The sequence below is a fragment of the Megascapheus bottae genome, chromosome 10, assembly GCF_031878675.1.
Source record: "Megascapheus bottae isolate mThoBot1 chromosome 10, mThoBot2.hap1, whole genome shotgun sequence".
Lineage (NCBI taxonomy): Eukaryota > Metazoa > Chordata > Mammalia > Rodentia > Geomyidae > Megascapheus > Megascapheus bottae.
In genome coordinates this window covers 17,879,419-17,892,936 of record NC_143518.1, presented here as the reverse complement: position 1 = coordinate 17,892,936, position 13,518 = coordinate 17,879,419, and the positions used below count along the sequence as shown (strand labels likewise).

At 40.6% G+C, this 13,518-nt stretch overlaps 1 protein-coding gene across 1 annotated transcript in view; it reads right to left on the bottom strand.

The window, feature by feature from the left end:
* The window catches only part of Niban1 (niban apoptosis regulator 1), a 135,744-nt gene that overhangs the window by 62,543 nt on the left and 59,683 nt on the right, over nt 1-13,518 (bottom strand). The window contains exons 3-5 of the mRNA XM_090340245.1: nt 11,977-12,108; nt 8,478-8,592; nt 4,061-4,228 (exon numbers count right to left, since the gene is read on the bottom strand). Of these exons, the coding sequence (XP_090196371.1) occupies nt 4,061-4,228; nt 8,478-8,592; nt 11,977-12,108 (415 nt within the window). The remainder of the gene's footprint in view (nt 1-4,060; nt 4,229-8,477; nt 8,593-11,976; nt 12,109-13,518) is intronic.

Below are 13,518 nucleotides of genomic sequence, written 5' to 3'. Positions count from 1 at the left end.
ACCACCTGCTTCACCCAGATTTTTAATAAGTATCACAAAGCCTGTATCTTGCAGTGTCCCCATCTCCATTTGGCTCCCAACTCCTGTCTAAGCCACAACCTCATAACATTCTCTCAGTTTCCTTTAATAAGTCCGTGTTCTATGCTGATTCCAAGCCCCCAGTTATCCTGTTCCTCCTATGAAGAATACTTACGCCCTTTCTTAGCCATTCACATACCAAGGAATGCTTATCCTGAGCTGGAAGAGCAGGCCTGGCCTGCCCATGATTAGGTTGAAATGGTTCAGCTGCTCATCCATATCTCTACGACTACAATAACCATCTTTTGCAAACTAAAAAGCTGAATAGGACTGTCTTAAAACATCTTGGATTGATTCAAGTTCCACTTTGTGGCCGCTGGCATTCAGAACTGTGGCTTTCCCTAGCTGGGGACAAAAGATTAGAGTGGGGAGAGAAAGCAGTAGTTGCTCTAGGTATATATTTCACAACAGCGTTGATCCTTAGCACAGTGTTAAGGGGGTGGGGAGGGAGAAGGTAAGATGTTCTTTTAAAGACCAAGATTTTCTCATTTTCTCATATCTGCTCAATGAAGAGATGCTAATATTAAATCGACACACACACACACACACACACACACACACTACTTTTCTCTCCATACCTGTGTGTTCCTTAGAAGCATGTGAAGGCTAATTCTCTCTCAAAAGAGGGAGGATCACAGATCTCTCTGCTGGCCCTCATCATCCTTTGGAATAAGGTCCCAGAATGGACACAATCAGGTCCTTTGTTGGAATTACATAGAAAACATGTCTTCCTCGTAAAGGCCACCAGAAATGGTACTGGATTCCAAATGAATCAACTTGGTCACAAGACCAATTTGGACCCAACACTCTTGAGACACATGGGCTTGGCTATAGCTGCATTTGAGCACTAGAAAATGCATCTATGGACACCGAAGTTGGAGCCACAGTAACCCTGAATTCAGCTGCTAGAGATCTGGGCCTAATTTCTCAACAGAGACACGTGGTGCTGGGCAGATAATGTATTAATGGTGGCCACAGGCTGGGTACTTCATCTACTTGTCTGTGGTGAAAGGGACACACTCCTCGGAATCCCTTCAAAGTTTCTGGTCCCAATCCTAGCCTTGATTTTCCATCTAATTCTAAATTCTTCTAGAACTATGAAAAAAGTTGTAAATTAGAGGCCTCAAACAAGCCTGGTACTAATTTACTGACAATCACACAATGAATAAAGCCCAGAGCTGAAGAAGTGATTCAGTAAAGATGATGGTACTTCATGCACTAAACACAGGAAAAGAGGCTGGGTGGGAAAGAGCCATCAGCTCACTGGCCCAGGACAGCCAAAGACAACTCCTCTAATACAGTGAGGAACCGTGTGACTGAAGCTACTGGAAGTCATGTCTTATTGTCTACAGAAAGACTGGGAGGAGCACATGGTCACTGGACACAACAATGTGCCAAAGGACAAGGGTCCTTTACATTAGTAACTAGACCTCCTTGCCTTAATGCCATTGATAATACACTGGAGCTCAGAGCAGCCTTCTGAAGTAATTGAAATCTTCCATAAATGGTGTCTGAATGCAGGCCACACAGCATCCAAAGCTCCCTAGAGAAATTCCTATTATGTACAAGGAAAGGGAGTGCAGCAAGTCCCATTTGGCTGGGAAGAGAACATTCGCTGTTCAGTGAAATTCCGCAGATCCTGTATTTAGTGCCAATGGCATGTTCATACTAGCCTGAAGACAGAAATACTAAGTGTATTGAAAACTAAGTTAGACAAACCAGACAGTGCCTAGGAATCTCTTGTCCCTAAAACATCCAAACAACAAGGCAAGCTCTTCAGAAAGGGGATTGTTTTTGTAAAGTCTCTGGGTAAGAGTCAATATGATGGGAACTGAGGGAATAGCTAGCAACAACAAGACCCCAAGTTCAAACCCTCTATCAACAACAAAAAAAATGAGTCCAATTATAAATGTTCCTCAGAATTGCTACAGCAAAGTCATTTTCCCATTAGCCTCTGATGGATGCACAAGTTAAAACAGAACTGGCTGAAATATGTCACTAGAAACTGTTGCTCTGTGGGCCTGACAGCCTCAAGGAAACTTCTGAACTTTAAATTAAGCATATGAGCAAATTAGCCATAGCAGAGAAAAAGAGGCACTTGGATGAGGCGACTCAGCTTCACCAAAGAGGCCTCCCCTGACAAGTTTAGGCTCTGTATACATGCTTCTATATATATTCCATGGCATCGCATCTCAATCAATCCATCCTGAGTTGAAAATGCATGTCACACACCAGATTACAAACATCCCAGCTTCACATCACTGTCACTCCAACAAAACCTGACTTGTAGTAATGTGTGAAATAACTGATGCATGTACACAGGTGAGGGTTTTGTAGACAGGGGGATGGAAAATCACAAAGCATAATAATCATAAGTCAGGTGACACAGAACACTGTATGTTGAGTGATTGTCCTCAGGCCTGTGGCTGGCTTGGAGCTGCCATTCACTGCTATTGTCTAGTATCAAGAGAGAACATCAGTAGACTAAATGCATGGCACTTTTGTGGAACACTGGAAGGTATGGTAAGAACAACCACTGCTGAGTTGGAATCAACTGTGTACTCTTCTTCCCTAGGCAGTAACTTGCAGTTACACCTTAATTTTGGCAACTCTCAAATTAGAATTTATGGGTAAGTTTGACTCTCTTCTTTGTTTGAATTTAGACTTTCAGAGACAGGAACTTTTGGATGCTTCCTTACTCTATTTCCAGCAATCTGAAGAGCGGTAGCAACAAAGTCAGACCCTCATAGTATTTGATAGGTTGCTCTTCCAACTACCAAAAAAAAAAAAAAAAAACCCACAGGGTTACTTATCTGTTGCTGAAGGCTTCATGGAGTCTAGTAAAGCCACCATTCATATCCAAGTGTCAAAACCATCACTGATTGGAATAAGAAATCACTTTTACTGCAGATGGAATATTAATTAAATCCAGACCTCCAGGGAATGTGTGGATTTAATTAATGAAGCAATACCACTCGGTGTGTGGTTCATAGATCAGAAGCACCTGCACCATGTGGCAAGTTCTTGGGAAAGAAGAATGTGGGGTCCACTACAGTCCCAGCAAAGCAGAGTGTCTGAGGGTGCAGCTCAAGTGCCTGTGTTTTAATTGTGATTTGCCAAGTAGCCCCTCCCCTTTTTTTAACCAGTCCTGGGGATTGTACTGAGGGCCTGAGCACTGTCCTTGGGCTTTCTCAAGGCTAGCACTCTGTCACTTGAGCCACAGCACCATTTCCGGCTTTATTTCCCCTCTATGTATGTGGTACCAAGGAATTGAACCCGGGTCTTCGTGCATGCTAGGCAAGCACTCACCACCAGGCTAAACTCCCAGCCCCTAAGTAACTCTTCTTGAGAGTCACGGCTAGTGTTTTGAGTAATGTCTCCCAAAGGCTTATGTGTTAGAAGCTATAGAATACACCTGGGAGATGGCGGGACCATAAGAGGTGAGTGAGGAGGGGCCTGCCCTCCAAGAGTGTTATGAGACTCTGGCCCTTTCTTGTTTTCTCTCTCTTCTCAGACATCACAGGCTCCCCATCACACTCTCACTTCTTAATGTGGCCTTGCTACAGGCCCAAAAGCCAGAGCCAAAGGTCAACGGACTGTAATCTCCACAACTGAGCCAAATTAACCTTATTCATGACAGTGACAGCTGATGAATGCGATCACCAACTGATCTTAAGGGATTGCTATTCAGGAGTAAAGGTGAAGATAACTAAGTAATGTTTTTGCTGTCATATAGATGAAATCACCAAGAAAAAAAGGAGGGATTCTATGACAAAACAATATGCAAAATAGAGTGACTCCTGCCACCATTCCATGTTAGGATTCACTGACACTCTCAGTTCCTCTTGTGCAAAACTACCTTTGCTTGGTTTCCCCTCTTCTCTCGGGGCTATGTAATCATCTGCTGCTCTTTTTAAGAATCCAGGAAGCAGATATGAGCCAGGGAAACTCAGAGCAGGTAGCCCCTGGAAATGAAGCCTACCATGATTCAGGTGTCTGATGCAATCGCTCAGGAGAGCACTGAACTTCCTCTGGTCGGCAGCCTCGTGGAAGCAGAAGTAGCCATGTCTGAGAAAGGGTTGCCACAGATACACCGGGAATGCCTTGGGCAGGACCACAAAGGGCTGGGTGTTTTCCTTCTCACTGGAGGCTGAAGAAATATCAGAGAGGCAGATCATTGTAAAATGTGTGGCTTTTATCTCAAATGCTGACTTTAGGTCATGAACATATCTAGGAACCAGCATGAGATGGGAAGGTGGTGAGGAAAATGTCACCGAGGCTCTTCTCCAGGGCTCTACCAACTCCACCACCTCATCCCCCAAGTATCAGGGCTCTTCCTCTTCTGGGATAGCCATGGCCACCAAACACAGACAGCCATGTCTCAATACCTGCAGCCAGAGCTCACCTGCCCACTTGCGAATGCACATTCTCTTTTCCCTGCAGGCTCCACTTCCCCCAGGCTTCTCTTCATCCTGTCACAGCTGGGCAAAATTAGCTGTCTTCACCACCTTCTACGCTGCCCCTCCAGCTCCCGACTCATGCCCAAGGTCATTAATGTCACTCGGGTTGCCAGCTGTGGCTTCTTCTCTTTTCCTGTTGTTTGTTTGTACTCAGGACCTCACTCTCACTTGGTTTACTTGAACGATGTCCCTAGCCTAGCTTTTCACTGGTTAACTAGAGATTGAATCTTACAGACTTTTCTGTCTGGTCTGGCTTCAAATCACCATCCTCCAAGTCTCAGCCTCCTGAGTAACTGGGATTACAAGACTTTCACTGTCCTTTCAATGTGATCTGAAACAGGGGCTGCTGCTAATGATCGTTCCTTTAAAAATATTCTCTCCTTGTGACTCTCAGAGGTCCCTGATGTTTAAGTGATGAGCTATGATAACCTAGTTAGAACCCTTAAAGAAAAATAATGATGACCCTTGAGAGCCTGTAGGTGTAGCACGATGGTTGAGTACTTGTTTCACAGGTAAACGATCATGGGTCCAACCTGAGGATGGCCTAACTTCCTTCAAATCAATTCCAAGAAACTCCTGTTAAACCATGGGGCCAGAACTACTCAGAGCCAAGACCTCAGCCATGGTTCTTTCCTGTATTCCTATTATATATCATTGCACATGTTAAAAAGCCCCAACTTCTTTCCAGCCTCAGAGAGAATCCACAGAAAGAGAAGTTAGTTCTGGATTCCTAGTCACCAATTTCTGAGAAAAGAAAGAAAGAACAATTCTGAGAGGTTGGTGACACCCCACACTTAGGAGTGAGCTGCGTACTGTGAGCCTAAGACCCTGTGGTTTAAAAAAAAAAAAAAGAAAAAAGGAAAACAAAAAGGCTACTGACTCATCTACTAAGAAACCGATCATAATCAGAATTCGACTTAGTGAGCTATGAAAGAATTAATAAACCAGGATTGACTTATGTAAAAAATAAACTTTGGGGCACCTATAGGTGTGCTATTCCACTGTCCTGGAATCTGAAGGGTTTGGGTCTTTTTTTTTTTTCTCCTTTTGTTTCATCTTCTGAGATGGTGTCTTGCTTGATAGCTTAGGCTGACCTGAAATCCATGCTCTTTCTGTCTCAGCCCCCCAAGGACTGGGATAACAGGTATCCACTATTACACGAGACTTAGACTCAGGAGGTAAGAAAAAGTACAAATGCTCTGAAAGCCCAGGTTGGTGCCCAGTAGTACCTAGCAGAGTGCTTTGTGTAGAATAGCATAAGAATGACCCAGCATATGAATGAACAGAGACCTCTAGTTACAACACACTATTTATTCTCTCCTGCTTTCTTAGCAATAAAACCCTTTTCAGTTGGACAAGTAACCACATAGAATAAAAACTGTAGCCACATTTCCAGCCTCCCTTGTAATTTGATAACCCACAGCTCTTAAGTTGTAGCTTATGAAACCTTGAAGGTATTGTTGGGGGGGGGAGTGAAAAAGAAGGAGGAAGGGAGGAGAGAAAGAGGGAAGGAAAAAGAAGGAAAGTAAGCAATCAAGCAAGAAAACAAGAAAGAAGGGAAAGAAGAAAGAAAGAAGTAAGAGAAAGAAATGTATTCCTCCCCTGCTCTCGTTCTCGGTAACTCCAGCTAGGACTGGAACTTAAGCAGCAGCCCTCCTATACGCTGCTAGAAATAAAGGAAGAGAAAGCTAGAAAAAGCTTAGGCTCCTGCCAAATATATAGTCTGCCACACCAACTCTAAACTAATACCCAACCCCTCCATGCTTTACCCCGACAATAAAATTTAAAAATAAAATAAAATAATGCCCACGTGTCTTTAGCAAGATAATAAACTTTGTTGTATGTAATTGGAGATTTCTTTTATTTGTAGTGTGCAATAAACCAATTTCTAACTAATAAAATGCCAGCTAAATGAATGACTCTAGTGAAAATGTGAGGGGGGGGGACTTTTGATCTATCACCCTCGTCATAAAGAACACATATTTATTCATAAGCTGTGAGTGCCTTTTCTCAAGCAAGGTTAATTTCTCCCCTCTTTTTTTTTGTGTGTGTTTAATTTATTCTCTGCATAGAAACAGCATCACATGAAGAGTCCTGTTTAACATAGTTGAGCAAAGCAGTCCTTTCCAATGTGTCAGGATTTTGTGCAAACAACTGTTGACCCTTAACATTTCAAAGTTTCACTCCCATTAACCTGAAGTCATCTCTTACTTAACCTTTTCTAACAATTTTCCAAATGCTATCATCAGTCTGCATATTTTCTATATTGAGTTTCAGTGGTATCACACAGCATTCACTGTGGAATATTCTATTTTTAAGATGTAGAAGCTCAAGACATAAAATAAAAATAGTCATCAGATGTCCCAGTATGAAGCCCTTGGGCCAACTGACATTAGTCACACAGGCCTTGTGCTTTGTTTTTCTCTTCATTCCTTCTGATATGATTTCACCAATAAATCAATAAATACATTGTTCTGAGTGATTTCATTAGAATGTTCTGGAAAGACTTTCAGATCAGCATGTTCATTTCCCATTTCTCCATGGAACCCCACAGCAAAGACAGCATGGTGTTGAAAGAAAATATAATAATGGGTATGGTGCACAGAAAGTATTTTTCACGTGTCCAAGGACAGAGCCCAGGCCCTGAGTTCATACCCCAGGACTGACAGAAAAAAAAAAGGTATGTTTTAGCCTAAAGTATGTTTTTAGTAATTGTTAATCTAGACTTATGAACCAGGTACTAGTCCTAGGAATATGTTGTTAAAAAGCAAAATGCTGGGGGCTGTTAACACAGCCTAATGGTAGAGTGCTCACCTGGGTTTGATTCCTAGGTACCACATACACAGAAAAAGCTGGAATTGGTGTTGTGGCTCAAGTGGTAGAGCACTAACCTTGAGAAAACCCAAGGACAGTGTTCAAGCCCCAACTGGCAAAAAAAAAAAAAAAAATTAAAGCACAATGCTAAGCATTCTACTACAAAATAGCACCAGATGAAATGATTATATTTTTACCCATAAATTTTAATGAAATAATTATGACCATTAATAAAACAAATGCTGTCTACAAGAAACCAAGTAATTACTGTGTGATATGATTTATACAAAGTCGTAGGGAGCTTTTATTACATTACCCACAGTTCACAAATCTCTATGAGCTTCTCTATGGGGGGTACACATTTGGCATCCCTTTCTCTACATGAAAATACATGGAATGAATGAAAATCAAAGAATGTCAAAAACGCAAAGACCTTTCTAAGTTCAATCTAAGCTCCAAGTTGGAAGCTGAAGAAACAAGAACCAGGAGACTCAGAAGCCTACTACTGAAGACATTTGGTAAATTAATGGGATATCTTTTTTACCCAGCAGCTGTGAGTTATTATAATGCTTGCTTAAAGGGATGTGTATGTGTGTGTGTCCCCGAGAGACAGAATGAATTTAGGATGTTTTATTGCATTGTTTATGACTCTAAAATTGGAAGGATCTTAAATGTTCCACACGTCCAAGTTTGCTGAATAAAAAAAAGGAGATTGTACATTTCACAGAACCCAACCTGGTTCTTTCTGCTGCCCTATATGGAGATATGTCTGGTTTTCTAAAAACTTCACTATTCCTAACCAATAGCACCCTATGTCATGTCCTCTTATGCCTGTTACTAATTGGGATGTAAACTCATGAAAGTGGTAAAATGACTACCTAAATTAGAGGAGTTATATCTTCTATATGTCTATGGAATATGGGACTCTAGTTTAAGGTTTCTCTGCCATGACATCACTGATCCTTTATGTTAGATCATTCTTCATTGTTGGGGGAGGCCGTCCTGTGCATCGTGGGGTCCGGAAGTACTACTGACCTCCACCCACTAGATAACTACAGTACTGATGCAGCTAAACAATAAATAAGAAGGAACTTTCCCCTTGGAAAACACTGCTTAGAGACTCACCAATGGGGTCTGGGAAATGCCTATCAGATAACAGGTTGTATTCATCTTCTGAGGTCAACACCCTGCCACCAGCAGGAAGAATTCGGCTTTTAGGAGCAGCTCCTCTCTGATAGGCCTAAAAAGAAAAAGGCATTCATGAATGAAATTACCCCCATTCGGAGTTTTAAAAAAATACCAGAAAAATGACAAATGGGTAGACTCAGATACATACACCCAGAGATAGTAAACCCCACAAGATGTCACTGATTTTATAAAAAGACGCTTTTTGGACCTGCTACTCTCAAGGTACGGTTGATTGGGTTTGTGTGATGGGCATAGCATGGTAAATCAGAGATCTAATCTCAGGGAGATTCCAGGTAGACAATTTTCAAATGGTGAACATAGAATCTCAGACACACCTACATGGTCTGTGGCTTGTTTACCATTTCAGCTCTGACTCCTGAGTCATTCTAATAACCACCAGGGTGAAGGTCACACCAGTGTTACACAAAAGCTTGGTGGCTGATGTGGGCCATGGCTGGTGACTAATGAGGTGGTGGGATGTGTAAATGTAACCATGGTTACCACACAGTCTCATCAAAGACATTGCAATGTAGCCATGATAAAAATGTGCTGCCATTTTGCCCTGAGGTATAGCAGTTTAGCAGTAAAATGAGTGGAAATACAGCTTGTGACACCAGAATGTATTCTTGCCTACAGACAGGAAGTCCTCTTGCCTGAGCTATACCAGAGGCACAAACACTGCTAGCAGCTGCTCAGACACACCCATGAGAACACACAGATCAGATAAAATTCAAGAATGTGCATCAGAGGGGAGAGTGGAGAGGAGAATGTATACTAGCGTAAGATTTTTTTGAGGGGGGAAAGAGAATAACCTAAAAGCAAGTTGAAATAGGATAGTGTGGGATGCCAAATTTGGGGCATACTGTTGAGAAAAACTAAAATAACTCTGAATAATAAAAACATATCTATTATTCATAAACTAGCAACTGAAGGGACCCAAACCAAACAAATTCAGAGATTTCTAAGAAGTTTGTTTTTTTGTACTGGTAAGAACTACTATAGAGTCATAAAGTTTTATATCTACGTAGTTGTGTATATACTATATATTAAGATGCATCTATGAGATATAAACCCTCAGCCTAATTTTAATTATATTCTAAAACCTAAGTGCCAATGATTGTATATAGAGATTCTCTTCTGAACACTTATTTGTTAAACACCTCATTTGAAATATGATGTAAAAATCAATGCTAATAAATTCTTTAAATAAAAAAAAAGAACCACTGGTCAACTACTCAAATCCATCAGGGACCCTGAGTATAACAATCAAAATTTGTATGACTTGGAGAAAGTTTAGAAGCCAATCAATTCAGACTAGACTCAGGTGTGAACTGTGCTTTTAGTCACAGTTCAATGTTGGCTTTTGTATTGTTTTGTTTTTCCAGGCTTGTTTTCTGAGGCTTGAATTCAAGGCCTAGGCACTGTCCCTGAGCTTCTTTTGCTCAAGTCTGGTACTCTGTCACTTGAGCCACAATATGACTTTCAGCTTTTTCTGCTTATATGGTACTGAGGGATTCAAGCATGCTAGGCAACGACTCTACCACTAAACCACATTCCCATCCCCTCAGTGTTGGCTTTTGTAAACATTATATCATTTAATCCCAAAGATAGCTCTCTCTACAAATCAGGTATTTTCATTTTCAAAGTAAAGTGATATAATAGAGGCTGGAAGAGGTACAATAATTTGTGAACATTCCAGCACTGAATAGGTAACCAAACCAGGACTCTATCACTTGCTAGCTGCATGCAAGTACAGGAAGTGGGGAGTGGTTATGAGATGGTAGGTATCCAGATTCCTGCTTTACTACCACCAAGCTGGACTCCCCGTACCAATCATAGTCAATTTATAGATTCTTAATGCCTAGCTTTTAGATGTCACTTTAAAAACTTACACCAATAAAATAAAAGGAAAAAACCCAAGATGTTATTAAAAATTTAACTAATGACAACTAACTTCACAGACTTTTTCTTTAATGACCCAAATAGGTCCTTAAAAATATGTGATTATGGGGCTTGGAGTTTGGCCTAGTGGTAGAGTGCTTGCCTAGCATGCACGAAGACCCAGGTTCGATTCCTTGGTACCATATACTTAGAAAAAGCCAGAAGTGGTGCTGAGGCTCAAGTGGTAGAGTTCTAGCCTTGAGAAAAATCCAAGGACAGTCCTCTGGTCCTGAGCTTAAGCCCAGGACTGGCAAAAAAAAAATGTGATTAGAGGGCCAGGAGTTTGGTCTAGTGGTAGAGTGCTTGCCTAGCATGCACAAAGACCATGGTTCAATTCCTTGGTACCACATAATAGAAAAAAGCCGAAAGTGGTGCTATGGTTCAAGTGGTAGAGCTCTAGCCTAGAGAAAGCCAAACGACAGTGCTCAGGCCCTGAGTTCAAGCCCCAGCACTGGCAACAACAAAACAAAACAAAAAATGTGATTATTATCTAATTCAGTCACCATAGCTTAACAACCAGAACACAGTTGAAGATTAAGAACAAAGAAAAGAAAGCAGCATAAATGTGGTATAATTGCAAATAAAGGGAGGCAGTTGTATGAAAATGAAGGAATAAGACATCAGATTTTGCTTTACAACAAAGTCTGATAGTGTTAAATATAGTGTGAACGTCTGTATATCTAGGAACAAGCTTTTCCAAGTGTTTCCTCACAATTGAAAAGTGATAATCCTATCAACATTAAGCTCACTCACAAGCCTGGCCATTCTAAGAGCTTCAGTACTCTTATTCATTGCACAATGAATGCTAATGTGCAATGCAATGGCAAAGGGACCATGCACATCAATTGTACAAAAGAAACTAGGTTAAATAATGGGCACTTATATGAATCAAAGTCCATAATGTTGACTGGCTAATCGGCCATCCTGTCTCCACTCCAGCTTCCTTGAAAGGACTTTGTAAGGAACCGTGCAAAATGTAAGGTCATTGGTTCCCATTATTTGTGGTGTGTTGATAAGTTGTTATTGAATGTAAATAATGTATTGAATGAAATCCCAATATAGACAAGCAGAGAATATATTAGTGTTGAAGAGGGGGAAAAAAAAGCCTTTTCCAGCTTTTTCTGTTTATGTAGTACTGAGGAACTGAACCCAGGGCTTTAGACATGCTAGGCAAGCACTCTACCACTAAGTCACCTTCCCAGCCCTATTTTCATTCTTTCTTTTCTAGATTTCTATGTTCATGCTCAGGGACAGAGCTTGTTCCAAGTCTATCTTGTCCATAGACAGAAAGCATTTGTTGGATCAGCTGTTCTTTATCCAGAACCTTATCTAACACTTGGCCTACAACAGTAACCTATATCAGTGGATATGGACTAATCACCATGAATATCAGAATGAATGATTACTAACAATAAATGAGTCACCAAGAATGAGCATGCCAAACATCCCAGCCTGTGTTTGTAGAATTTTACAAGGACCAGGGAACAAATCTTACCTCTTTGTTCTCATAGCTTTCCACCGCAAAATCGTTTTTAACCACGATATATCTGTCCTTCCATTTCCTTATGTCTTCCACAAACTGCATGACCTCTGCTTCATACAAAACTGTCCCAGATTCCAATGGTGGCTTAAAGAAGATGGATATAATTCACAATTACAGCAAGAGATAAGTTACCTCATAACAACTATGCTATTTTCTGTATTTCTAAGGATATTTCAGGAAATGAAGAAACTCTTATCACCTCTCTGCCACAATTTCCCACTCTTACTTTTCCTAAGCAAATACAAACACTTGCCATTTTGGTATTTTTATTATTTTCATTCTCTTTAAGGGGTCATATAAAATATAAAGTGATTGGTGACTATTATTGGTAGTATATCAATCATTTGTTCCTGAATACAAATGAAGCATTGAATGAAATCCTAATGTAGGTAAGCAGAGAAAATAATTAGGTTAATTAATGTTGAAAAGAAAAAATTCTACCTAAGAAAACAGGTATATAAAGGTACAGGAACATGGGCAGAAGGTATTATAGCAATTGAGTGGCGCCATGCATATTTATTAACTGCTGATAAATGGTTGGGGGAGGAGAAAGAGGGGTTAAGACAGAACAGATGAGGTTGGCATCTTCCTTACTTTCCCAAAAGGCTTCAGGGTCCATTTCTGGAAAGCATAAGAGCCAAGAGCCTGCTCCCTTCCTCATCACACCTTTATGCACACATCAAGAGCCATTGCCAGGTGGCTTTTCCAGAAGTCACGAATGCCTAAACTATAAACACTTTGCCCATGCTCAGGATCCTCCAGGAGTTCCTGTTTGCTTAAAGAAGGGGAGGCACGAAGCCAGCAACCCTCAGCTCTACTCCTAAAAAGTTGGGTATCTCTTATTCACCTTGATGATATATATATATATATATATATATATATATATATATACCACTGGAGAATTTCCATTGGATTCCTCATTAGGTCTTCCACTGGGATTACTGTGTTAGGACAATCTATTAATGGGCAAGTCATACCTGACCTCAACCTACAGGAATGGGCCCCTTGTCTTTTACATGTCATTGGATTTACATTTACTTTCCCTTTATTAAAAAAAACAATGCCTTTGAAACTTCTCTCTCTACTTTTAAGCAAAAATTTATATTAACTATACAGAGAAAACAAGCTTATTTCTTTTAAGAATCATCTTGGGGATGAAATAAGCTCCTTTGCAAGTGCTAGTGCTTGAAGCCTTTTCTGACAGAGATGATAAAGTCTCCTATCTTGCCTCATTAAAAGATATTTTCATTTGGTTATCTGAAATTGGATGGGGAACAGGGGAAAACAAGATGAGGGGTGGGGGTGGGGGGGAGGGAAATGGGGACCAAGACATGTGAAAGGATATCAATGTATGGGAATTAATGCACCATCTATCTGGCAAATATCATGTAACCCTTCTATTAATTACAATAAAAAATATGGAAAAAAGATATTTTCAAAGAGCTTTGTCCTCTGTTTAAATAAAACAAACTAACGTTTTTATGTACAACAATG